Below are 27,002 nucleotides of genomic sequence, written 5' to 3'. Positions count from 1 at the left end.
GGAGGTCCCGGCCCCGCGCCCCGCTGGGAATCGGCCTTCGCCGTTGCGATTGGGCGCCCAGTGGTGTGGGCTGAGAATCGTGTGTGCGGAGGCCGCCGGGCGGGGGCGCTCGGCAGGCCTCGGGCGGCTTCGAAAGCCTAGCAGCCGCAGCCGCCGACCTCTGGGGCCTGGATTTACCTCACAAAAGGTTTTTAGTTTTGTGGGGATTTTGTTGTTGTTGTTGTTTTACTCTGGGCTGGACATTTCTAAGATTTTAAATTTTAACTAATTTGCCACGTCCTTTAATCTCGAAAGACCTGACATTTTTTTTCCTCTTGAAAATGCTTAAGCTTCTGTCCCTCACTGGGAATCAAATGTTTGTCCCTTAATACTAGTAGAAATAAGTAGTAATGACAATAATTATCTTATTAACAAGAGTAGCAACCACCAATAGCGTTTACTATATGCCAGGCTCTGACCTAAACTCCTTGTCCATAGTCGTCTTCTCTTTCCAACAACCCAAGTAGGTGGGCACGATTATTACTTCCCATCTAATAGATGAAGAAACTGAGGCACAGACAAGTAATATGTGCAAGGCCACACAGAAGGAAAGTGGGAAGTCTGGATCCAAATCTAAGTTGTCGGCCTTTAAAGCCTGTGATCTCACCTAAACAATTGTTACAGTGGTTCATAATAGGGTAGTGTTTTATATTTCATTCTGTATTTTATATTCTAACCCTATAGCGAGTGTAAGCCCATCCAGGCGGGCATCCAGAAGATTTGGGGGATTTTTGTGGTGCTGTGTCACTGCTCTCCAGCCAAAGACCACTAGGAACACATCTGTAGTTGAACAAGTTGGGTTTTTTTCTTGTTGCTGCTAGGAAAACGCACACCTTGGGAAACAGTGGGGAATCTCAGTAAGAGGGTGTTAGAAAGATTTATTCTAGGATTTGGGCTTTGGTTGGGTGATTTGGGGGCGGGTTCAAGGAAGCAGGGCTTTGCTCTGGCTTCGGTGGTGTTAGGAAGCCAGGGTTAACACTAAAGCCCAGCTGTGAGTGCCAGGCCAGGTCCTGGATATTTTTATTTTAATATAGATTTATTTATTTATTTATTTATGGCTGCATTGGGTCTTCATTGCTGCACGTGGGCTTTTCTCTAGTTGTGGTGAGCAGGGGCTACTCTTCATTGCGGTGTGCAGGCTTCTCATTGTGCTGGCTTCTCTTTTTGCGGACCACGGGCTCTAGGCACACGGGCTTCAGCAGTTGTGGCTCGTGGGCTCAGTAGTTGTGGCTTGTGGGCTCTAGAGCGTAGGCTCAGTAGTTGTGGTGCATGGGCTTAGTTGCTCTGTGCCATGTGGGATCTTCCTGGACCAGGGCTTGAACCCGTGTCCCCTGCACTGGCAGGTGGATTCTTAACCACTGCGCCACCAGGGAAGCCCCAGCTCCTGGATATTAAGGAATGCTTTTCTCTTTCTCGAGAGAATAGTGTATTCCAAGCCATCCACATCCCCATCCCTAAGGAGAAATATTAAGGAGACTCTGAAGGCTCTGCATCAGTAATGAAATGTCGTATGTATAGAAAAGTGTGACTTATAAGTGATAAATTAAGGCAGGAATTCTTAATTTAGGGGGTACATGAACTTGGGGAAAAATTGCAACTTTATTTTCACTAACGTCTAACTGAACTTTAGCATTTCTTTCAATTATAGTGTAGGTAACAAAACACAGTAGTATCAGCAGCACCTGTGACTTTGTCATCCATAGAAAGCACAGTATTTTCATATCATGTTACAGTCACGGCAGATTTCTTGAAATATCGTTTCTGCTCATTACCACTTCACAAGTACAGTGATTATTAGCACTCTCGTATTATTTAATGCATAAAGAAGACACATTTCTATAATTTTGTTTTTGAAAATGTTTTGACAATGATTTCAATATAATTGGAGTCTTTTGTAATCCCATATAGTTTATGTTATGTGTCTTAAAAAACATAGTTCGTAGAAGGAGTTTGTCCATAGGGGTCCATGGCACCAAAAGAAAAGATAAAGAGGACCTGGTTTAGTACAAGATACTAAGCAGTGACTAAGAATTTGGCAGCTGCTTCCAAATTGGAGTAATGTGTCAAAGGATAGAAAATCAGAAATGAAATCAGATCACTTACTACACGTCCTCTCACTTTACCAGGGAGGGAACTGAGCTCCTGAAAGGTTAAGGGACTTGCCCAAAGTCTCACAGCTATTCCATGGTAAAACCAGGATGAAAAGTTTTTGGAAAGCATGTAAAAACCCTCCACTCTGATAGGCACTGGGGATTCCATAGTTAGCAAAATGCCTCCTGCCTTCAACAAGCTTGTGGGGTGGCAGCCAAGAAACCAAATTATGATACAATACGAGAAGTACTGTAAAAGAAAAACATATACAGTATTATGGGACCTTGGAGACAGTAGTCAGTAGTTCTGGAAAAAAGATAGTGGAAAACTTCAGGGAAGAGGCATCAATTAGCTGGGGTCTTGAAGGATGAATTGATGTTTGCTGGTGGTAGGGAAGTCATTCCAGGTAGAGGAAATGGCATGATCAGCAGCACAGAGTCGTAAAACATTGATTTTGGCAAGAAGTTCTTGTTCTCACAGAGTATAGAGAGGAATGCTAGTGGAAAGTTGATATTTTGAGATTTGAGAAAGAATGGAACTGGATTGTGAAAAGAGTTGAATGCAATTCTAAGGAGTCTGGACTTTAGCTTGGAGGAAATGAGGTGTCCCTGAAAGATTTTAAGTTGAAGAGTGATAAGGTTGGATTATTGCTCTGAAAAGTTAACTCCAGCTGCAGTGTGGAGGATGGAAGAGACTGCAGACAGGAAGACAAGTTAGAAGGCTATGGATAGATCCACTTGTCTTTCCCATATACCTCATAATATTTGTAGTACACAAAGAATGTAAGCAACATTAAGAGATCTAGGAATAAAGACGCGGACATAGAGAATGGACTTGAGGACACGGGGAGGGGGAAGGGTAAGCTGGGAGGAAGTGAGAGAGTGGTATGGACATATATACACTACCAAATGTAAAATAGCTAGCTAGTGGGAAGCAGCCGCATAGCACAGGGAGATCAGCTCGGTGCTTTGTGACCACCTAGAGGGGTGGGATAGGGAGGGTGGGAGGGAGACGCAAGAGGGAAGAGATATGGGGACATATGTATATGTATAACGGATTCACTTTGTTATAAAGCAGAAACTAACACACCATTGTAAAGCAATTATACTCCAATAAAGATGTTAAAAAAAAAAGAAAAAAAAAGTGTTACTCGTGACTCAAAAAAAAAAAAGAGATCTATGAAACCTTCCTTTTTCAGGGGTTCTGGAATTAGCACAACAATCATAATGGCACTTGAGTCTCATCCAAACAGTGTAATAACATAGATTGTGACCTCAAATGTTTAATTTATGTATTTCAGAGTACTTCATTGTGAGGAAAATGAGTCATTCCCCACAGACATCAGTTACTGGTGTCCCCAAATCAGATAGTCCACGCTTGGGAAAAGGTCACAAAGTACATTTGTCAAATGCTATAAAGACAAAGGGAAAACAACAGTAAGTAGCCATTTTTCGCCTGGTATCATCTTCCACAACTGGACAGTTTCCGTATGGTATTTACCCAGCTAACATCAAACACTTCTTGTTTTGTAAATTAGAGGTTTTTTGTGTGTTTTAAAAATACTTGTGAATTGAATAATAATTATAATTATAGTATTTCATAATTGACAAAGCATGTTAACACACATCTCTTTGATCCTGACACAACCCTGTGATGCAGTCTTGTTATTACATCTTATAAGTGAGGAAGTAGCAACTGGAACAAGGTAACTGATTTGCAGAAGGCTAAACAGCTAATAAATGGCATCAGCTAGTATTCAAGGGTCTGTTTCCATACTTCAGGCCTTTTCTACTCTACATCTTGTAGTCTGCACTTTGCCAGTCAACAGTGGCATTATACAGGAGTACCTACCTCTCTTTGTAGCCCTGTGAGGGGTAATGATGGGGTGGGGGGGCAGTTCTTGGAGAGTGAGATCCCTATTATCTGCCAGGGCTGGGACATGATCAAAAGTAGAATAATGCTCTGACCTAACTGGGATGAGCCTGGTTCAAACAAAGATCAGAGAAGGGAGTTTCTTTTTCTAGGGCATGGTCATCCGGTCCCAGAAGAAAATTTGGGCCTACTGTAACTTCAACTATTCTACATTCTATTTTCTTAGCACTTGAACTAGTTGGACAGTGTTTTTAAGAACTATAATGGAATCATTTTAGGTCATGGATGTTTTTAGAAAGCACATTTTTTTGATGATAAAGTTTTAGCCAGGATTTTTTTTAATCTCAAGGGAAATATTCTCAAGCATTTCTTATCCTCATTCTGACTAGATTCGGCAGATGACCAGTTCTAATTACCACATCCAAATGTTCCTCATTAGGTCAGTCTTAGGGTGGAGGATGGGGAGATGCAAGAGGAGGAAGCATAAATCCAGAGTTCCCCAAGATTTTAGGAAAATGAAAACTACTTCACAAATCTTAGGCTCTTTTTATTCCTTTCAGAAATAATAAAGATATTTCAGCTCACAGGATACAGAGAGTGTGGTTATCTCATCTTGACAAATCAATGTTTCAACTCCTTAAGTGTACAATTTGTGCAGCGGTATGTATTTTGCTTTTTGTTTGCTCTGACAGATATAATTACTTATCAAGGTAAAAGGTGTGTTAAATAAAGAAAGAATATATAACCTTTTAAAATCCCGTCTATTTGAATCTAATAATATTGCATGGGGTTATGGGATTTCTTCTTTGGTTGACTCTAAACGAATATTTCTGTATTTACTTTTTTTTTTTTTTTTTGCGGTACACGGGCCTCTTGCTGTTGTGGCCTCTCCCGTTGCGGAGCACAGGCTCCGGACGCGCAGGCTCAGCGGCCATGGCTCACGGGCCCAGCCGCTCTGCGGCATGTGGGATCTTCCCATGTGGGATCTTCCCAGACCGGGGCACGAACCCGCATCCCCTGAATCAGCAGGCGGACTCTCAACCACTGTGCCACCAGGGAAGCCCTGGATTTACTTTTAACATGGGTAACTACTGTGTCTTTTTCTGAAACCAATATGATTTTTTAAAATCTATTTCTTATTTGAAGATGTGAGACAGTGATCTTCTAGCACTAAAAATCTCTGTATTAAAAGTGCCTTTGCCTTCCACCCAGCAATTTCACTTGTAGGAATCCATTCTACAATCTATGTACAGTTTCATTGCAGTATTGTTTGTAACAGCAAAGAAAGTAAACCCTATAATGTCCATCGATAGGATACTGGTTAAATAAATGTTGGTGCTTTCCTACTGTTAAGGCTTGCAGCCTTGCATATGAATCTGCAATAGAAAAATAGCTAAAATATCTCATTAGTGAAAAGGCAAGTGCAGAACATTATGAATAATATAGTCCTATTTGAATAAAAACAAAGAAACGAAGAAAAAGGTGCACATCCCCCCACTCCCCAAACAACTCTGGCAACGCTGGCAGAGTATTAAGTCTTCTTTCATATAGTACTAAATGTTCTCCTAATAAAATCACCTGTGATTACAGTAATCTATAATTAGTAATAGTCACATTAAGCGAATTTTAGCAGCTCTGAAAAAAATGATAAACTCTGAGAAATGTGTACACTTTTTCACTGTCTGACCCACAGACCCACTGCTTTATTTATTTTTTTAATTTATTTATTAAAAAAATTTTTTTCCCTCTTGCATCTTCCTCCCTCCCACCCTCCCTATCCCACCCCTCTAGGTGGTCACAAAGCACCGAGCTGATCTCCCTGTGCTATGCGACTGCTTCCAACTAGCTAGCTATTTTACATTTGGTAGTGTATATATATCCATATATACACTACCACTCTCACTTTGTCCCAGCTTACCCTTCCCTCTCCCCGTGTCCTCAAGTCCATTCTCTAGTAGGTCTGCGTCTTTATTCCCATCTTGCCCCTAGGTTCTTCATGACCATTTTCTTTTTTTTTTAGATTCCATATATATGTGTTAGCATATGGTATTTGTTTTTCTCTTTCTGACTTTCTTCACTCTGTATGACAGACTCTAGGTCCATCCACCTCACTACAAATAACTCAATTTTGTTCCTTTTTATGGCTGAGTAATATTCCATTGTATATATGTGCCACATCTTCTTTATCCATTCATCTGTCGATGGACATTTAGGTTGCTTCCATGTCCTGGCTATTGTAAATAGAGCTGCAATGAACATTTTGGTACATGACTCTTTTTGAATTATGGTTTTCTCAGGGTATATGCCCAGTAGTGGGATTGCTGGGTCGTATGGTAGTTCTATTTTTAGTTTTTTAAGGAACCTCCATACTGTTTTCCATAGTGGCTGTATCAATTTACCCCACCAACAGTGCAAGAGGGTTCCCTTTTCTCCACACCCTCTCCAGCATTTATTGTTTCTAGATTTTTTGATGATGGCCATTCTGACTGGTGTGAGATGATATCTCATTGTAGTTTTGATTTGCATTTCTCTAATGATTAATGATGTTGAGCATTCTTTCATGTGTTTGTTGGCAATCTGTATATCTTCTTTGGAGAAATGTCTATTTAGGTCTTCTGCCCATTTTTGGATTGGGTTGTTTGTTTTTTTGATATTGAGCTGCATGAGCTGCTTGTAAATTTTGGAGATGAATCCTTTGTCGGTTGCTTCGTTTGCAAATATTTTCTCCCATTCTGAGGGTTGTCTTTTGGTCTTGTTTATGGTTTCCTTTGCTGTGCAAAAGCTTTTAAGTTTCATTAGGTCCCATTTGTTTATTTTTGGTTTTATTTCCATCTCTCTAGGAAGTGGGGCAAAAAGGATCTTACTGTGATTTATGTCATAGAGTGTTCTGCCTATGTTTTCCTCTAAGAGTTTGATGGTGTCTGGCCTTACATTTAGGTCTTTAATCCATTTTGAGGTTATTTCTGTGTATGGTGTTAGGGAGTGTTCTAATTTCATTCTTTTACATGTAGCTGTCCAGTTTTCCCAGCACCACTTATTGAAGAGGCTGTCTTTTCTCCACTGTATATTCTTGCCTCCTTTATCAAAGATAAGGTGACCATATATGTGTGGGTTTATCTCTGGGCTTTCTGTCCTGTTCCATTGATCTATATTTCTGTTTTTGTGCCAGTACCATACTGTCTTGATTACTGTAGCTTTGTAATATAGCCTGAAGTCAGGGAGCCTGATTCCTCCAGCTCCGTTTTTCTGGTGTACTGTCACTTTGCCATGCCCCCTCTGTTATTTTCAATAGATTGTGCCTGGGCAGGGTACCGCATTCCATTTATAGCACCATCATCTCTTTCAGGAACATCATGTGACACGTGAAATTTTGAAGAAAGTGAGCCCTTTTGAGGCTGAGCTTGTTAAAGATCCTTGCTTGAAGTGTAAAGTTAGATTCAGGTAATGTTTTTATGCTGATTTACTTCAAGCAGTGCTTCGTTAATGTGAAGGAATCTTAGAAATTTATTTTCTTAAGTCCTCATATGTAATTACAAAGTAAATGTGTTGTTCTTATTTACACTTATTATGTGAAGAAACTGAGGCATGACTCTTGGGCCAAATGTTGCCTTGAAAGTAGCTCTCATCTCTCATGATGTGTTCAGTCTGACACACATATGAGAATAACTGTGAGCACACATGCCAAAGTGTGGCTCTTTCATACTCTGTGATCCGTTTCATGACCAGTTCTTTTTATGCTCTGGTATAGCTTTTACCCTGCATGCAAAAAAATATGTGAATGATCTTAAGTACAAGGAGGAGAAGTGACAGCTCCAAACCTGATGCCAAATGACTAATTTTGGTCTTTATTTCAGATTTAGTGGCGAAACATTTCCACCTTTCATCGTGTTTAAAATTTTTCTTCATACTGAAGGCCTTGGTTACAAGTATTTCAGTGGAAAAAATTTATTAAAGCCGTCAAGTGAGGTGATGTTTCATGATGTAGAGTTTGTGTTAATTTAGCTTTTTAACATCTATGTGGTATCTGAATTGCATTCAAAGTATACAGACTATGTTATTTCACCATTCAACAGCCCAGCAAGCAGGTAGTATTTTTTTAAGCATCATGTTTCAAAGTGACTCTGTTTATTAGCTAAAAAAATATTTGGAATGAATTTCTTATATAAGGCCCTAAAATATACCCATCAGTTTTCTTTGTATGAAAATTTTGGTTTGCTAATAATGCATTACAGTGGCCTGTTGGTCAGGGCTTTTTAATTATGCAGAACATTTATGCAATTTTGTTTTAATGGTATTTTATCATTGTTTCTTTGTTTCTGGTAGCATGTTTAGAAAAAGTGTGCTAGAGTATTGAAAAGGAACTTTTAAAACGTTTATCCTTTTTTACATGAGTTCTCATACTTTTTAACTTTCGTGAATATTCATCATAATTGTGTCTACAGCATAGGACTCACCTGAGGATCTTATTAAAATGCAGTTTTTGATTCAGTAAATCTGGGACGGGTCCTGAGATTCTGCATTTCTACCAGCTCCCAGCAGCTGCCACTGCTGCTGATCCATGTACCACATTTTTAATAGTGAGGATCTACAGCATAGGTTTTATTCCTTTGACCCTTATATATGACTATAGTCGAGAAAATGTGTACATTCTCATATTTAGCCTTTTATAAACCACATATCAAAGGTTGTTTTCTTGTAGCCTTCTGGAAATATCTTACATGAAAAGTATGACCCACCTGAAATCATCAGTAATGGCATGTATTCAGGATAGAAGACCACACAGCCTGGCAGTTTCTGACCAAATCCAGCATGTGCAGCATATATTCTCTGAAGAATATTAGAAAAGGAAAAGAGACTGCTTTTCTATGTCTTCTCAGGCAATATCAGAGAAAATTTAGCTTGGTTTCAGAAATGTATCAAAAGGACTAGTGGTTTCATGTGGAATATGGTATTTCAGAAACATTAATATTTGTTCATTTGTATAGAATGACTTCAAATGGGAAAGTAGATGTTTATTCTCCATTCCAGAGATAAATTCATGCAACATTTATCTACAGAATAAGCTTATAGTTGTCCCTATAAAATTTCATCAACTGTTGCTTTTCTGAGGTTATATAATGTGGCTTTTTTAGGAACTGAAATTTTCCCAAGACAGCTCCTGGCAGACCCTGCTATGCCCAGGCTGGAGCAAATGAGAACCTTAGAGGCCATGACTGGAAAGCACTGTGTATATATCATAATTCATTAAAATGCTGTATAATAACTTAAATTTTATTTTAATTACAAAGTAACTGTTAAAAGAAATAGCACAGAGATTTTTTTTTTAAAGGAAAATATGCCTTTATGCCTTTCTTCTTTGTGCTGCAACTTTCATTCACCTTGGGTGATCACTGTTAATAGTTTATTGTGTATGCTTCATATTTTTCCATAAAAATACACATATTATTGCACATATTTTTCCATAAAAATATATTTTTATTTAAATATATTTTAAATATTTTCATTCTTATTTTTAAAATGTGATTATACTATTCAGTTTGAGTTTTTCACTAAACATTATAAGGGGTTACAAATGATCAGAACATACCCAACTTGGAGAGAACAGGTTAGGATTCCTTTTTCCTTTAGTTCAGGTTGAAAACAAATTCTGGCAATTCTTGGATTCATAGTTAATAGAAAGCCTGTAGAAATGGAAATTTTCTCACTTTAAGTTCACTCAACTTTTTTGCTCTTTGAATGTAGACACTGTGTCTTTAGCAAACTGATACAACTTTACTAAGTTTATTTATTTCTCCATGTGAAAGAAATAAGTCAGTTGTAGTCCATTCAGATGTTTAATCTAAGTTCATTTATGAAGGAGGGGAGTTTCACCAATTCTTTTTGGTTCCATCTTTTCCCTCGTTCTTATATCCAATTCTAGTTTCATTTCCTTCTCATTTTCCAACAGCATTTCTCATGTATTTACAAACACACACACACACACACACACAAAAGCAACAACAAGTGAAAGGATGTAGAATAGCCTGAATAACTTTGGAGAAGAAGAACGAAATTAGACTATTTACACTACCTGATTCCAAGACTTAAAATGCTATAGTAGAGGGCAGACAGCAGAAGCAAGAAGAACTACAATCCTGCAGCCTGTGGAACAAAAACCACATTCACAGAAAGATAGACAAGATGAAAAGGCAGAGGGCTATGCACCAGAGGAAGAAACAAGATAAAACCTCAGAAAAACAACTAAATGAAATGGAGATAGGAAATCTTCCAGAAAAAGAATTCAGAATAATGATAGTGAAGATGATTCAGGACCTACGAAAAAGAATGGAGGCAAAGATAGAGAAGATGCAAGAAACGTTTAACAAAGATCTAGAAGAATTAAAGAACAAACAACCAGAGATGAACAATACAATAAATGAAATGAAAACTACACTAGAAGGAATCAATAGCAGAATAACTGAGGCAGAAGAATAGATAAGTGACCTGGAAGACAGAATGGTGGAATTCACTGCTGCAGAACAGAATAAAGAAAAAAGAATGAAAAGAAATGAAAACAGTCTAAGAGACCTCTGGGACAACATTAAACACAACAACATTTGCATTATAGGGGTCCCAGAAGGAGAAGAGAGAGAGAAAGGACCCGAGGAAATATTTGAAGAGATTATAGTTGAAAACTTCCCTAACATGGGAAAAGAAATAGCCACCCAAGTCCAGGAAGTGCAGAGAGTCCCATACAGGATAAACACAAGGAGAAACACACCGAGAAACGTAGTAATCAAATGGGCAAAAAATAAGACAAAGAAAAATTATTGAAAGCAGCAAGGGAAAAACGACAAATAACATACAAGGGAACTGCGATAAGGTTAACAGCTGATTTCTCAGCAGAAACGCTACAAGCCAGAAGGGAGTGGCATGATATACTTAAAGTGATGAAAGGGAAGAACCTACAACCCAGATTACTCTACGCAGCAAGGATCTCATTCAGATTCGATGGAGAAATCAAAAGCTTTAGAGACAAGCAAAAGCTAAGAGAATTCAGCACCACCAAACCAGCTCTACAACAAATGCTAAAGGAACTTCTCTAAGTGGGAAACACAAGAGAAGAAAAGGACCTACAAAAACAAACCCATAACAATTAAGAAAATGGTCATAGGAACATACATATAAATAATTACCTTAAAGGTGAATGGATTAAATACTCCAACCAAAAGACACAGCCTTGCTGAATGGATACAAAAACAAGACCCATATATATGCTGTCTACAAGAGACCCACTTCAGACCTAGGGACACATACAGACTGAAAGTCAGGGGTTGGAAAAAGATATTCCATGCAAATGGAAATCAAAAGAAAGCTGGGGTAGCAATACTCCTATCAGGTAAAATAGACTTTAAAATAAAGACTGCTACAAGAGATAAGGAGGGACACTACATAATGATCAAGGGATCAATCCAAGAAGAAGATATAAAAATTATAAATATATATGCACCCAACATAGGAACACCTCAATACATAAGGCAACTGCTAACAGCTATAAAACAGGAAATCGACCGTAACACAATAACAGTAGGGGGCTTTAACACCTCACACCAATGGACAGATCATCCAAAATGAAAATTAATAAGGAAACACAGCTTTAAATGACACGATAGACCAGATAGATTTAATTGATATTTATAGGACATTCCATCCAAAAAGAGCAGATTACACTTTCTTCTCAAGTGTGCATGGAACATTCCCCAGGATAGATCACATCTTGGGTCACAAATCAAGCCTCAGTAAATTTAAGAAAATTGAAATCATATCAAGCATCTTTTCTGACCAAAACGCTATGAGATTAGAAATCAATTAGAGGGAAAAAAACCGTAGAACACACAAACACATGGAGGCTAAATAATATGTTACTAAATAACCAAGAGATCACTGAAGAAATCAAAGAGGAAATCAAAAAGTACCTAGAGACAAATGAGAATGAAAACACAATGATCCAAAACCTATGGGATGCAGCAAACGCAGTTCTAAGAAGGAAGTTTATAGCTATACAAGCCTACCTCAAGAAACAAGAAAAATCTCAAATAAACAATCTAACCTTACACCTAAAGGAACTAGAGAAAGAAGAACAAACAAAACCCAAAGTTAGCAGAAGGAAAGAAATCATAACGATCAAAGCAGAAATAAATGAAATAGAAACAAAGAAAACAATAGCAAAGATCAATAAAACTAAAAGCTGGTTCTTTGAGAAGATAAACAAAATTGATAAACCTTTAGCCAGACTCATCAAGAAAAAGAGGGAGAGGACGCAAATCAATAAAATTAGAAATGAAAAAGGAGAAGTTACAACAGACACCGCAGAGATACAAAGCATCCTAAGAGACTACTACAAGCAACTGTATGCCAATAAAATGGACAACCTGGAAGAAATGGACAAATTCTTACACAGGTATAACCTTCCAAGACTGAACCAGGAAGAAATAGGAAATATGAACCAACCAATCACAAGTAATGAAATTGAAACTGTGATTAAAAATCTTCCAACAAACAAAAGTCCAGGACCAGTTGGCTTCACAGGTGAATTCTATCAAACATTTAGAGAAGAGGTAACACCCATCCTTCTCAAACTCTTCTAAAAAATTGCAGAGGAAGGAACACTCCCAAACTCGTTGTATGAGGCCACCATCACCCTGATACCAAAACCAGACAAAGATACTACAAAAAGGAAAATTACAGACCAATATCACTCATGAATATAGATGCAAATATCCTCAACAAAATACTAGCAAACAGAATCCAACAACACATTAAAAGGATCATACACCATGATCAAGTGGGATTTATCCCAGGGATGCAAGGATTCTTCAATATACGCAAATCAATCAATGTGATACACCATATTAACCAATTGAAGGAGAAAAACCATATGATCATCTCAATAGATGCAGAAAAAGCTTTTGACAAAATTCAACACCCATTTATGATAAAAACTCTCCAGAAAGTTGACATAGAGGGAACCTACCTCAACATAATAAAGCCCATATATGACAAACCCACAGCAAACATCATTCTTAATGGTGAAAAACTGAAGGCATTTCCTCTAAGATGAGGAACAAGACAAGGATGTCCACTCTCACCACTATTATTCAACATAGTTTTGGAAGTCCTGGCCCCGGCAATCAGAGAAGAAAAAGAAATAAACGGAATACAAATTGGAAAAGAAGAAGTAAAACTGTCACTGTTTGCAGATGACATGATACTGTACATAGAGAATCCTAAAGATGCCACCAGAAAACTACTAGAGCTAATCAATGAATTTGGTAAAGTTGCAGGATACAAAATTAATGCACAGAAATCCCTTGCATTCCTATACACTAATGATGAAAAATCTGAAAGTGAAACTAAGAAAACATTCCCATTTACCATTGCAACAAAAAGAATAAAATACCTAGGAATAAACCTACCTAGAGAGACAAAAGACCTGTATGCCGAAAACTATGACACTGATGAAAGAAATTAAAGATGATACCAACAGATGGAGAGATATATACCACGTTCTTGGATTGGAAGAATCAATATTGTGAAAATGGCTATACTAACCAAAGCAATCTACAGATTCAATGCAATCCCTATCAAATTACCAATGGCATTTTTTGCAGAACTAGATCAAAGAATCTTAAAATTTGTATGGAGACAAAAAAGACCCCAAATAGCCAAAGCAGTCTTGAGGGAAAAAAATGGAGCTGGAGGAGTCAGACTCCCTGACTTCAGACTATACTACAAAGCTACAGTAATCAAGACAATATTGTACTGGCACAAAAACAGAAATATAGATCAATGGAACAGGATAGAAAGCCCAGAGATAAACCCAGGCACAGATGGTCACGTTATCTTTGATAAAGGAGGCAAGAATATACAATGGAGAAAAGGCAGCCTCTTCAATAAGTGGTGCTGGGAAAACTGGACAGCTACATGTAAAAGAATGAAATTAGAACACTCCCTAACACCATACACTAAAGTCAAAATGGATTAGAGACCTAAATGTAAGACCGGGCACTATAAAACTCTTAGAGGAAAACACAGGAAGAACACTCTTTGACATAAATCACAGCAAGATATTTTTTGATCCACCTCCTACAGTAATGGAAATAAAAACAAAAATAAACAAATGGGACCTAATGCAACTTAAAATCTTTTGCACAGCAAAGGAAACCATAAACAAGACGAAAAGACAACCCTCAGAATGGGAGAAAATATTTGCAAACGAATCAACCGACAAAGGATTAATCTCCAAAATATATAAACAGCTCATGCAGCTCAGTCTTATAAAAATAAACAACCCAATCCAAAAATGGGCAGAAGATCTAAACAGACATTTCTCCAAAGAAGACATACAGATGGCCAAGAAGCACATGAAAAGCTGCTCAACATCACTAATTATTAGAGAAGTGCAAATCAAAACTACAATGAGGTATCACCTCACACCAGTTAGAATGGACATCATCAGAAAATCTACAAACAATAAATGCTGGAGAGGGTGTGGAGAAAAGGGAACCCTCTTGCACTGTTGGTGGGAATGTACATTGATACAGCCACTATGGAGAACAGTATGGAGGTTCCTTAAAAAACTAACAACAGAATTACCATATGACCCAACAATCCCACTACTGGGCATATACCCATAGAATACCATAATTCAAAAAGACACATGCACCCCAGTGCTCATTGCAGCACTATTTACAATAGTCAGGTCATGGAAGCAACCTAAGTGCCCATCGACAGACGAATGGATAAAGATGTGGTACATATATACAATGGAATATTACTCAGCCATAAAAAGGAACTAAATTGGGTCATTTGTAGAGACGTGGATGTATCTAGAGACTGTCATACAGAGTGAGATAAGTCAGAAAGAGAAAAACAAATATTGTATATTAATGCATATATGTGGAACCTAGAAAATGGTACAGATGAACCGGTTTGCAGAGCAGAAATTGAGACACAGAAGTAGAGAAAAACATATGGACACCAAGGGGGCAAAGCAGCTGGGAGTGGAGGTGGTGGGATGAATTGGGAGATTGGGATTGACATGGATACACTAATGTGTATAAAATTGATGACTAATAAGAAAAAAAATACATAAAAGTTGAATGGAAATATAAAGAAAAAAAAAACGCTATAGTAATCCCAGCGGTGTAGTGATGGCAAAAAGGCAAACATGTAGATCAATGAAATAGAACAGACAGTTCAGAAATAGACCCACATATATATGATCAGTTGCTTTTCATCAAAGGTGTGAAGGCAGTTTAAATGGTGCTAGAACAATTGGATAGCCATGTGTATAAAAAAGAGATCTCAATTCAGTTACCTACTTTGATGATCTATTTTCAGAGCTATGCTTATTTAAAGAGGGTTGTCACTATTGTAGTCCACCAACTATATTTAGAATATCCTAAAGCCTTGCTACTCAAAGTGTGGTCTGCAAAGATAAAAATAAAAACAATTTAAAACAAAATTTTTTTTTTTTTTTTTCTGGTATGTGGGCCTCTCACTGTTGCGGCCTCTCCCGCTGCGGAGCACAGGCTCCGGACGCGCAGGCCCAGCGGCCATGGCTCACGGGCCCAGCCGCTCTGCGGCATGTGGGATCCTCCCGAACCGGGGCATGAACCCATGTCCCCTGCATCGGCAGGCGGACTCTCAACCACTGCGCCACCAGGGAAGCCCCCAAAATTTTTTTTTAATAAATAAAAAATAAAATAAACAAAGTGTGGTCTGCAGACCTGCAGCAATGGCATCCCCTGGAGCTTATTAGAAATGCAGGCTGTCAGGCCCCACCTCACACCCACTAAATTAGCCTATGCATTTTAACCAGACACCCAGATGATCCTAGGCACAATATAGTCTGACAAGCACTGTCCTAAAGGTGCCCTCCCCCATGACCTGGACACCTCTGGGTAATTGACAATTCTTAAACATGAACATCCAGTAATTGTTATTTTAAATTGAAGATCCCTGTTCTTTTTGAGGATTGGGCATTTATGTAAAAAGGAAAAACGTTATTAATAATAGCAGCCCTTATTGAGCACTGTCAAGTATGATGTTAAACATTTAATGTGCATTATCATTTAATTCTCATAAACTCTAGAATGTAGATTCTGTTATTGTCTTCATTTTAAAAAGACTAAGTAACTTGCCTAAGGTCTCACACCTACAAAGTGAAGGAACTGACATGAAGACCCAGTGAGCCTGACTCCAGAGCCCATGCTCTTAACTACTTCTGTGTCAGGAACCCTGGTAAATACATTCTCTTATATGGCCCCCTGATAACTCTGATGAGGTACATGTCATTCCCATTTTGCCTGTGTGGAAGCTGGAACTTGGAGAGGCTCGTCCGGGCCAGAACTGAGACTTCACTTCTACATATATCTGCTTGACAAGCCTAACTGTAGATCTTGCCCAGCAGGTAGCCGCAGAGCTGTGGGGGAGTGATGATGGCTATCAGGGGAGGAGTCAAATTTAGAGATGCCCGCCTCTGACCCTTTGAGTCGCCCACCAAGAATGGAACCTTCCTCTTGAATCCTAGTCTGATTGGCTGCTCACCTGGAATCGTTGCCTAGTTTTCACCCTTCCCTTTCTCCTGGGGCTGGGCTCTTTATTCCCATCCCTTCCTATCCAGAAGGACTTTCCTGAATCTGGCCATACACAGCCAATGTCTGAGAAAGAACATCTTGACCACTGGAGGGCAAACTTTTTTCAAACCCCTGTCACAAGTGGGCAACAAGCCTGCCCTGTGCTGCCAGGCATGGGGTTTTTTTGGCTGAGAGACTGAGATGGGCTTGACAAATCTGAGCCACGCAGCTGAGGCACTGTATGAATAAGGAAACTGGGACTTGGAGAGATTGGTGGTGGTGGCTGAGTGGAGTAGAGTAGGAACTGACAAGAAATACCTTTTCTAAGTAACTTGAGCTAGTAAAATATAGTTATATCTAAAGAAATTCGCAAGGCAGAAATTATAGGGTTTTCAGACCTGTTCTGCGTACAACTATTTGCTTTTACCTTTAGTGTCACTGTGGGGATGGTTAATTAGAACCCACAGGAAATAAATTGCAAGAAAGCATAATGGAGATATGTGCCAATACTGCCTTTTCTTTAGATGCATAGTGTTTAAAGAAACTAATGAAACGGAAAGCCAAAATGATCTGCCTAAAGATGCATAGTGTTTAAAGAAACTAATGAAACGGAAAGCCAAAATGATCTGCCATCACATTTTTAGTAAACTGTTTCTGTCCCTTCGATTTAGTGCATTAGGAATCAAACTACAACCATTTGAATATTTTCTTTCACTTTCCCTATGTGTCTGTGTTCTAAGCTTTGGAATTTAAATAAAGAAATAAATAGGAAATATTCTGGATAAGAAAAGTGAGAATTGGAATAAGAAGTACATTAAGGCTTGCTATTATTTTGCGTGTTAAGTAAAAACAGGTTCCGAGTTTTAGTCCTGTCTCAACCACTATTCTATAGTCTTATATCAGCATTAAAACACAGAGTTCCCACACTTTCACAGTATCACATTCTGAGATACAAAGGAAAAAAGAAACTGATCTGGAATCAAATGATGCTTGAATTTTCATCTACGCCAGTCTCCCTTCACATAAGCATAACCTTCGTGGCCAGAAGCACAGATATGTAATATAAATATGTATTAGAATAGTCAGCACATACTTACGGGGGGTGGGAAGGAGGGTGGGGAAGCACTTAATTCTCTATTCACAGTCTATGTATATTGCTCTTAGCACAAGGATAGGTATACGTGGAGGGGTATGGTGCAAATACAGCCAGACTGGATTCGAGCCTCCATGTTTTCTGTGATTCTTCTGTCTCTGCCCTCTTAGGTGCTTTCCTTGAGTAGAAAATGTTGACATTTGTGAGAGAAAAAAAAAAAACCTTTGTTTGCTACTCTTTTGCTACTGAGAAAAGCCTAAAGGAGAGGGAGGTCTCAGCCCTCTGAAACGTACATGTTTCCATTTGAGGGCGAGATATTAACAGCCACATAAAAGAGAGCTGGCCCCAGTACCTTTCATTGCGGTTCCTAGGGCAACCTGTTTAATAACCAGATAAGCTTTCTCTGCATTGACAGCATGAATATGTTAGCGGTTTGTTTTGTTTTTTAAAGGAAAATAATGTCCTCTGAGGATTGTGGACTCCGCTACTCCTCTAGCTACATTTTAAAACTATTTAGATATGGTTATGGAAACAAATTTTAAGTGGTTTAAAAATCTATATAATCTTTTCTTTGTAAATACAGTCTTTTTATTGAATAGCAAGCTACTAGAAGAAAGGAACAATATTTGATGCATTTGTCTCAAAAAATATGTAAAGTGTGTGCTGATAGTTATTGCTATTATACTACTATTTTAAAAGTATTTTTTTCCTCTTTATAGGCTGTGGTTGATGCTTGTAAAATAATGGGGAAAAAGAAATTTTATCATCAAATTATGGAAGATGAACGTCTTTTCCAGAAGTTCAAAATAACTGATGAAATAGATATTGTCACCCTGAAAGATTACATGCAAGTAAGGAATTTAGATTTGGATTTAGATATTGCAATTTAGATATTGAAAACAACAAAATAAGCCTCGTGACCCTATCCTCCAGGAAGAATCATGTATCAGTTTACTGTGGTGAAATACACACAATATAAAATGTATCATTTTAAAGTGTACAATTCAGTGGCATTAAGTACCTTCACAGTGTTGTGCAAACATCACTACCGTCTAGTTTAAGAACCTTTTCGTCACCCTGGAGGAAACCTCACATCCATTAAGCAGTCACTCCCCATTCCTCTGTCACTCCAGCCCCTATCAGCCACTAATCTGCTTTCTGTCTCTCTGAATTTGCCTGTTCTGGACGTTTCCTATTAATGGAATCATATAGTATGTGGCCTTTTGTGTCTGGGGAGTGATAGGTAAGGAATGTAGGGTTTTTTCCAGGGGTGATGGAAACGTTTTGGAATTAGTAGTGATAGATATTGTGAATTTACTAAAAAAAAACAAAACAAAACACTGAATTTTATACTTTAAAATGGTAAATTTTATATTATGTGAATTTTATCTCAATAAAAAAATCAAAAATAAATACATGGTGCTAAAAAGAGTACATGACGGGGATTTGACCTAGTAAGGAAGGGGTCTATTATTGTTTCGATGCTTTCTGCTACAAGGAACAGAATATCCCCAACCACAAGAGGCTTAAACAATAAAGGACATTGTCCCGTGTTAGGGAGTCCCTGGACAGGTGCGTCCTGGGATAGCTAGTGTCGCAGCTCAAGGACATCAGGGTTGTTGGTCAGCTTCACTACAGTCCTCTCAGCTTCCTTCACATAGTAACAAGATGACTATCACATTCTCAACTACATTCAAAGGCAGGAAGAAGAGGACTCAGCATCTTTTTCTCTAAATCTCAAGAAGAAAAATCTTTCCCAGAAGCCCCCAACAGACTTCCTCTCAGGTCCCATTGGTCAGAACTGGATCACATGCTCCCCCTAAACCAATCACTGTAAAGGGAAATGGGATCGTTTCCCATGATTGACTTAGAACAATCATGGTTCATGTGCTGGGGCCTTCCTTCCCAGAGCATATGTCTGTTCCATATGTGAAAAAAAATCAGGGCTCCATAAGTAAGGGAGAAGAGGAAATGGGTGATAGGCAGGCAATCAACAATGTGTCACAGCCTCGGTCTGCGGCTGAATGGGTGGTGCACCCCAGGCAAAGGCTCTGTGGCAGGACAAACTGCAGGGCATGAAAGCAGGTTTGTGGGCCTGGAGAAGGGAGAGCACGGAAGGTGTGGTATGCAGTCAGGCTAGAGGGCTGGTAAGAGATCATGATGCAGGGCTTTTGACCATAGTAAGGTGTTTATTTTTTTCCTTGATTGTGTGTGCAATGAGAAGCTGGTGCAGTGTTTCGGGAAATGCGGTGACCTAATCTAATATGTGAAGGGACCCATCTGGCTGCAATGTATTATAGATAAAGGATTAGAAGACAGCAAGAGCCTCCTTCTAGTTTGGAGGTTCCTGCAATATTTTAGGAGAGATGGTGGTATCTTGGTTTAGGGCTGTGAGGCTGGAGATGCAAGAGATAACTAGAGAATAAAAGCAGTGGGCCTTGGGGACAGAGAGGTAAGCTAAAAGAAAGTGTCCAACATGGCTTCTAGGTTTCTGGTTTGTATAACTGGTCGGACAGCAGTGCTGAATCAGGGAACTTAAACTAGATACCTGAATAGTAATAATAGCAAATGCTGGTGTAATAACTCCTTTTATTCTCATAACAACCCTAAGAAGCAGGTTACTATTATTACCCCTGTTTTATAAGTTCTAAAGAAACAAGGGATCCCAAAATTCTAGCTCATAATAATAATAATAATATATGGCCTTAACTGTTCACCCAGTTGCTTGCATGTGAAACATGAAATTAATGCGGTGCTTTAGAGACTCCCAGTTGTGTTATCTTTCTTTTAGAGCCTTAACCTAGAAGATTTGGGGACTGAACCAGGAAATAAGTAGAGCTTGGGGATGTCAGCTATCTTTGCTAAGGACATGGGTGGCATACTTCCAGATTGTCCCTATGCCAAGGATTGGTGTCATAGAAAGAAGTTCCCAGATAGACATATTGGAAGAGAGAGATCTGATGATCGCTGACATTTATTGAGCCCTTTATGGACACAGCATTGTTTTTAGCTCTTTAAATGCATATTATCTCCTTTAATCTTCAAGTTTGTAAATTATGTGACCCTTTAAGAGATGAGGAAAATGGAGCTTAATGAGATTTTTAAAAACTTACTCAAGGTCGTATAGCTAGCTAATAGGTGCAGAGCAGATCATAGACAGTTCTGAGATGTTTACCCATTTTACCATTCCACTATCGGGAAATAAAATATACAGGCAGTCCTCGCTTTGCATGGTAGTGCAGGGCCATAAAAGCTGAAACCATGCAAGCTGAAACCATGCAGAGCAAACTTAATCATCAATGGGAAAAATCGTGATTGTTCCGTGCCTTTAAAAAAATCTTATCAAAACATTAAAAACTCTCTTACTCTGTTATAAATATATAGGAAAATGGAAAAAAGCAAAACATTTATTTAGTACACTATAATTTAAAACATTAGAAACATTCAGAATTTAAAATGTTTTATTTCTTTGTAAAAAGCTTATCAACTGTGAATATACTAGAAACTATTGAATTATATACTTTAAATAGGTGAATTATATGAGACATGAATCTCAATAAATCTGTAAAAAAATCGTTTTATCAAGAGTAGTTTAATCAGTGCTTACCTTCTTGTTCTCATATAATTTACAATAAGGAGTGAGCATCTTCTCCATACCCTGGCAAATTGTCATACTCCTTTCTAAGTTTGGATCACCCGCCAACATTTTATCCTCTGTACTTTTATTGGCCGCACCACGCAGCTTGCAGGATCTTAGTTCCCTCACCAGGGATCAAACCCAGGGCCCTGGGAGTAAGGGCACCGAGTCATAACCATCGGACCACCAAGGAATTCCCTATCCTTTGTACTTTAAATGTTATGAAATGTTTCAGAGCTCCTTTAATATGAAGCTTCTTTTTTGCCAACATTACTTCCTCTGAGAAAACTTTACCCTTTTCAGCAGTGCCATTTTCCCCATTTATGTTGATAAGTTCACCTGCACCAAATTCGTCTAGCAGCCTCGCTGCAGTGTCTTGAATGATGGCAGTGTCAGCATCCCCATGGTCACCTATTTCTTCTAGAACTCTATTTACCTTTGATTTGAATTTCACTTCCAGCTTTACCACTTTTTCTTTCTTTGTTTGACCTTTCCCTCTTTTTTTTTTTTTTTTTTTTTTTTTGTGGTACGCGGGCCTCTCACTGTTGCGGCCTCTCCCGTTGCGGAGCACAGGCTCCGAACGCGCAGGCTCAGCGGCCATGGCTCACGGGCCCAGCCACTCCGCGGCATGTGGGATCTTCCCGGACCGGGGCAGGCGGACTCTCAACCACTGCGCCACCAGGGAAGCCCTGACCTTTCCCTCTTTTGATTATCTTTATTTGTAAAATGTCATATGGGTTTATCACTGGGAGACAAAGAGGTAACACAATTACACACTTTGCTGTCTGTGAGTGAACTAAAAAGCAGATCTACAGTGACCTATCACTGACACACTTCGAAAGAACTGACGTGATTTGTCATTTATCACCATGCACATCTGTTATTTATGTAGTAATCTATGGACTGAAGAGCTAGCAGCAGAGTTTGTACTTTATGCATTTAACTCAGTTTTACTGTGGTAACTGAAATTTGAACTGTGTTATTGAAGGACTGAGCTTATTTGACTAAATGGTGGTGATTGATTGAAATTCGTGCATGCCTAAATGATACAAAGGGAGCACTGCCTGTATGTGTGTGAGTGCGAGAGCACAAGAGGGAGAGAGAGAGAGTGTACGTGTGTTATACCCTAAATGCCAGGATTGTAGCTCCTCCTGCCCTATTCCTATCTCTTAAATGAACATTTATAAGGTTGAATTGATTATATATATTTATACTTTTAAATTCCTAATTTGATATTTTAAATTAAAAGCAAAAAGAGGGCTTCCCTGGTGGCGCAGTGGTTGAGAGTCCGCCTGCTGACGCAGGGGACACAGGTTTGTGCCCTGGTCCGGGAGGGTCCCGCATGCCACGGAGCGGCTGGGCCCGTGAGCCATGGCCGCTGAGCCTGTGCATCCCGAGCCCGTGCTCCGCAGCAGGAGAGGCCACAGCAATGAGAGGCCTGCGTACTGCAAAAAAAAAAAAAAAAAAAAAAAAGTGGGATTTCTACAAATACTCCAAATGAAAATAGTGAAATTTGCCACTTAGCACCAGAGGTGAACTAATTATTTCTAAAAAGGTTTGTGCAAATGTCCTTTCAATGCAAGCATGTCATGAATAAGTATTGCCAGGTATGTAGATCACATAGCTATTTTCAGGCCCATCCTGAGTTTAATTTATCTGAGTTACATTTGCCTTAAAGATTTAGTGTTTATGCATTAAATAAATATTTAATGAGCGTGGTACTATGTGCATGATACTGTGTGATAAGGATCCTGCCTTGTCACAGTAGGGGAGCTAAAACATACACAGATAGCTAGAACATCAAGTAGTCAGTAATAAGAGTCATAGAAGTGAGATACCAATACAGTTCAGAGATGGGATCAAGGAATGCTTTTGCATGAAGTAATATTTGAGTGGATCCTTGGGAAATGTGTCAAAAACATTCGAGAACACCACAGCCAATCATGCTTAGTTATTTTTTCTATATAGTATTCCAGTCTTCTGGATAAGATCCCTGCATCTTCTGGTGGCAGAAATAACTACTGGCGAAGATTAAATCTCGAAAACATTCCTAGGACAATGATAATGTATGACATAGTTTATTATGCGGAGTCTGGAATGATCTCAAACCGTCTAAAAAAAGAAATGAAGTATCTATTACAAAGACCAAAAACAGAAGAGATGCGTCAGCACCAGCTACAGATTGTTTCTCAAGTTAGGTAAAAAGTGATCCTTCACTGGGGTTACAATACTAGGGGCATTTCTGGAAATGTTCACATTCTGCCAAATAGCTCATGAAAAATAATAACAGAGCATATGGGGAAAAAGGGGTTGGGGCAGATTGCTCAAGACTTATGCAACTTTGCAAACGGAGCACTAACGAAAAGGACAATTGGTACCTGGGAAGATACCTTGTACCACCAGACAGGCCGCCACAGCAAATATAAAAAAGGTACAATAGAGTGAAAATGCTGGCGGCTCTTTCATTAGAGCAGGTAGTGGGCACCGAGACAGTGCAGATGGAAGTGGAGCCCTGGGCCAATGTGGTGGCCTTTTAAGTGGACATGAGAGGCAGTGTGACCTGCCAGGAACCATGAACCGCTCAAGGCAGGGAGTAGGGAAGAGGGCAGTAAGGGTGGATCGTGTGTGTGTGCGGGGGAGTGCCTCTCTGCAGAGAGAGCCCTAGGTGCTGGTGCTCATTCTTGTTTTCATGAATGCAGCCAAAAGGGCTCCCTTTGCCCATGCTGCACAGAGGAGAACTTTTTCCTTTTCTGCTGAAGGTTATAATTCTAGTCTTGATATTCTGGCTCCCTTTGCAGAGGATAAATTGCATATAAATTACAGTGACATTATTCCCTTCTTTACCAATAACATGTGCGCCATTTCACATTATAAAAGAACATGTTGTAGCAAAATAGACTGTATTATGATTTGAAACAACATGGACAGACTATGACTGCACCAGTTATCTTCCTTTTTTCTTTCCATTACCAAGTCTCACCTAGCCCATCTTATTTACAAATTAAGCTTTTTTTCTTAAGAAAAAGAAAGAGATAATAAGACTGAAGAGGACCTGTTGGTAGTCTATTTTCACACAGTCATATTTGAAATGAAAAATACTCCTTTAGTACATGAAAAGACACTGGTGACCCACTGTCAGGCAAACACACTGGTTGTTTTTTTTTCAGGAGTAGAGATGAGTGGGTGCTGACCCAATAACATAATTTAGCCCATTTATTTTATGATCAAGGCTATACATTTGCCAGACAGATGGCCTAGTGTAGGGCGCAGTCTGTCATCATGAAATAGATTTTCTCTAACTCATCCGTCTAAGCACTGAATATGGAACTTAACTCTGTTACCACCAAGGTCAAATAAATGATGTAATTTTCTCTGCCACCATATATAACTGTAGGCTCCCTGCTATTTAGACTCATGCTACTGATTATCCTAGAATGAGTCACTTAAAGAACCAAATAAGTAGCCAAATTCTAAATCAACTGAAGAGGGAAAAGTACTTTCTTAACGGCTCCTTTGAAGGCAGTTCAAAGTTTGGGATCTCTCAGAAGCAAACCCTGAGGTAAGTATTTGAGTATGAGTAGTTTATTTGGGAGGTGATCCCAGGAACCACTGATGAGAGGGGTAGAGAAGTGAAACAGGGAAGAGCAGGCAGCCAGAACAGTGTATGTTAGCAAGCAGGTTGTCACTGTGGGTAACTGGAGCTTAATCTCTCCTGGGAATGTCCTGGCCAGTGTAGAACACACAACTCAAGCTATCCCACAGAGGGGAAGGGAGTTGGGATATTTATACACCAACACCCATCAGTCACTGGTTAAGGGTAGCTTAGGAGGGGAGGTATTAATTCTGGGGCCCTTTCCCTGCACAAGGGCTCTTGTTTTCATAAGAAAGCTCTCAGGCTAAGTGAGGCCAGTGTGCGCTATGGCCCAAGGGGACTATGAGCATGGCACCAACTGTGTCTGGTCCCAACACTGATAAAAACAACCTGTTTCAGCCATTACGAAATTTAATACTTTTTGGTGTTAGTATATAGTATATCTTTTAAAAAGATTCAAATGGCTACTACACGGTATTTTCCCGGAAGACTGATTTTAAATTGATATAACATTTTATAATTTTCACTATCATTGTTGTAAACATCATCTATACACCTTCATAAGTGGCAAAGAACTATGCTATGTAACTCAAGCAGAAATGATAACTTTGGCCTAAAAACTTACGTGCAGTATTGCTCCAAGCACTGAGGTCTAGGATATATTTACCAGAGGATGCTTTAATAAAATTTGGAAATTGCTTAAATTTAAAATTTTATTTTGTACAATTTTTCTGTCTATACTACAAATATTTTCTAGGTGCCCTTCATCCTTATCAAGTCTTCAACCTTTATATCGGCCCTACCAACAGCAAAGTCAAATTAAACACCTGGGACGTCGATCCGAGCAAGCTCAAATGAAAGTTGAAAAAATGAAAAAAGCTTATAAGATGGCTAAAGAAAAAATTGCTTCTGCGGGAACTGTAAGTTTAACTTGTACTGAATTCATTGTTTTGGACAATATTCAAACTGTAAGTAATTCTACTTCCTTAAGTAGAATTTTCCTAATCTACAAGTTCAAGGATGAAACACATACATTTGGTATATACCTTGGATAGTATAAAGCTACATTCCTCTTGGTAACGCATATTTTAAAAATTCTTAAACAATATGAGTAGCTATTCTGATAAATACCAGCCATTTTGACTCCACATGAGCATGAGTTGGCAAAAACCCTATTGTTTCTGTATATTGGCACTGTTGATTCAGCACATCGCTAATAGTGCTTTTCTCAAAGTGGAAGTCATTTCTATTTACACTTATTAAGACCTGTAGTGTGGAAAGTCGGCTTCAGTATACTACATTGCAGGAATATTTACAATGAACATGTATTCATGTTTTACTTTGTAATTTTTAAAAAATCTGCTATATATTTTTTTGAGATGAGGCTAAGTGTGAACAGTCAAATATAAAAAACATAAAATAGTAAAAACCAAATATAAAACACTTTTCGCTTTTATTTATAATTCTACCTAGCAACTGAAAATGGACACACCGGGTACAAAGCAAAACGAGACGATGGTCTTCTCCACCCCATTCTTTGACATTGTAAAAGTTAATGAGCTCATGTCAGATGACGAATTGGAAGAAGAGGAAAAGGAATTATTTGCCTGGTGTCAAGACTTGTATATTAATAATTCTCCATCATGTTAAAGCACAGCTAATTGACAGAAAACCAGGTTATTCAACAACCTGCTTGTCTGTCTATAAATGATGAGTATATGCGTTAAAGGAAAACAAAACATAAACAAGCACTCAGTATGCTCTCTTAACCAAATGTGTGACAGATTTTAAAGCCCTTTTAGTATTACCATAGGTACAAGTATTTTTTACTAACAGAATTTTAATCTAAATAAATTAAATTAAATCAACTAGATGCCCTCAAACTAGCTGTATATGGTTTTGTTCAAGAAATGGTATTTCGTCCCTGGAACTTTTATTCAATTGTGATTTTCCTTCATTTAAAAAAAGTATCGAACGGGCCATGCTTAGCATAAATATTAGAATTCACAGAATAAAAGGCTGCTCTTGAGTCAGCCTCCAGTGTCTTTTTTTTTTTTT

At 38.7% G+C, this 27,002-nt stretch overlaps 1 protein-coding gene across 1 annotated transcript; it reads left to right on the top strand.

Annotated features, from left to right (window-relative positions):
• Window positions 1-57: 57 nt before the first annotated feature.
• On the top strand, window positions 58-26,752 carry CXHXorf58 (chromosome X CXorf58 homolog). Its single transcript, XM_060137998.1, has 9 exons — window positions 58-187; window positions 3,431-3,566; window positions 4,563-4,662; window positions 7,349-7,443; window positions 7,857-7,968; window positions 18,435-18,566; window positions 23,321-23,550; window positions 25,702-25,864; window positions 26,418-26,752. Exons 2-9 carry the CDS (start codon window positions 3,451-3,453, stop codon window positions 26,592-26,594), a joined length of 1,125 nt encoding a protein of 374 aa, XP_059993981.1. The 5' UTR covers window positions 58-187; window positions 3,431-3,450; the 3' UTR covers window positions 26,595-26,752.
• The last annotated feature ends 250 nt before the right edge of the window (window positions 26,753-27,002 follow it).

The sequence above is a fragment of the Lagenorhynchus albirostris genome, chromosome X (genome assembly GCF_949774975.1).
Source record: "Lagenorhynchus albirostris chromosome X, mLagAlb1.1, whole genome shotgun sequence".
Lineage (NCBI taxonomy): Eukaryota > Metazoa > Chordata > Mammalia > Artiodactyla > Delphinidae > Lagenorhynchus > Lagenorhynchus albirostris.
This window is presented reverse-complemented; position numbering and strand designations above follow the sequence as displayed.

Coding starts and splice junctions, on each gene's coding strand:
- CXHXorf58 (XM_060137998.1), top strand. CDS start 3,451: ATGAGTCATTCCCCACAGACATCAGTTACTGGTGTCCCCAAATCAGAT. Junction 7,969..18,434: donor TATTAAAGCCGTCAAGTGAG/GTGATGTTTCAT, acceptor TCCTCTTTATAG/GCTGTGGTTGATGCTTGTAA. Junction 23,551..25,701: donor CAGATTGTTTCTCAAGTTAG/GTAAAAAGTGAT, acceptor AATATTTTCTAG/GTGCCCTTCATCCTTATCAA.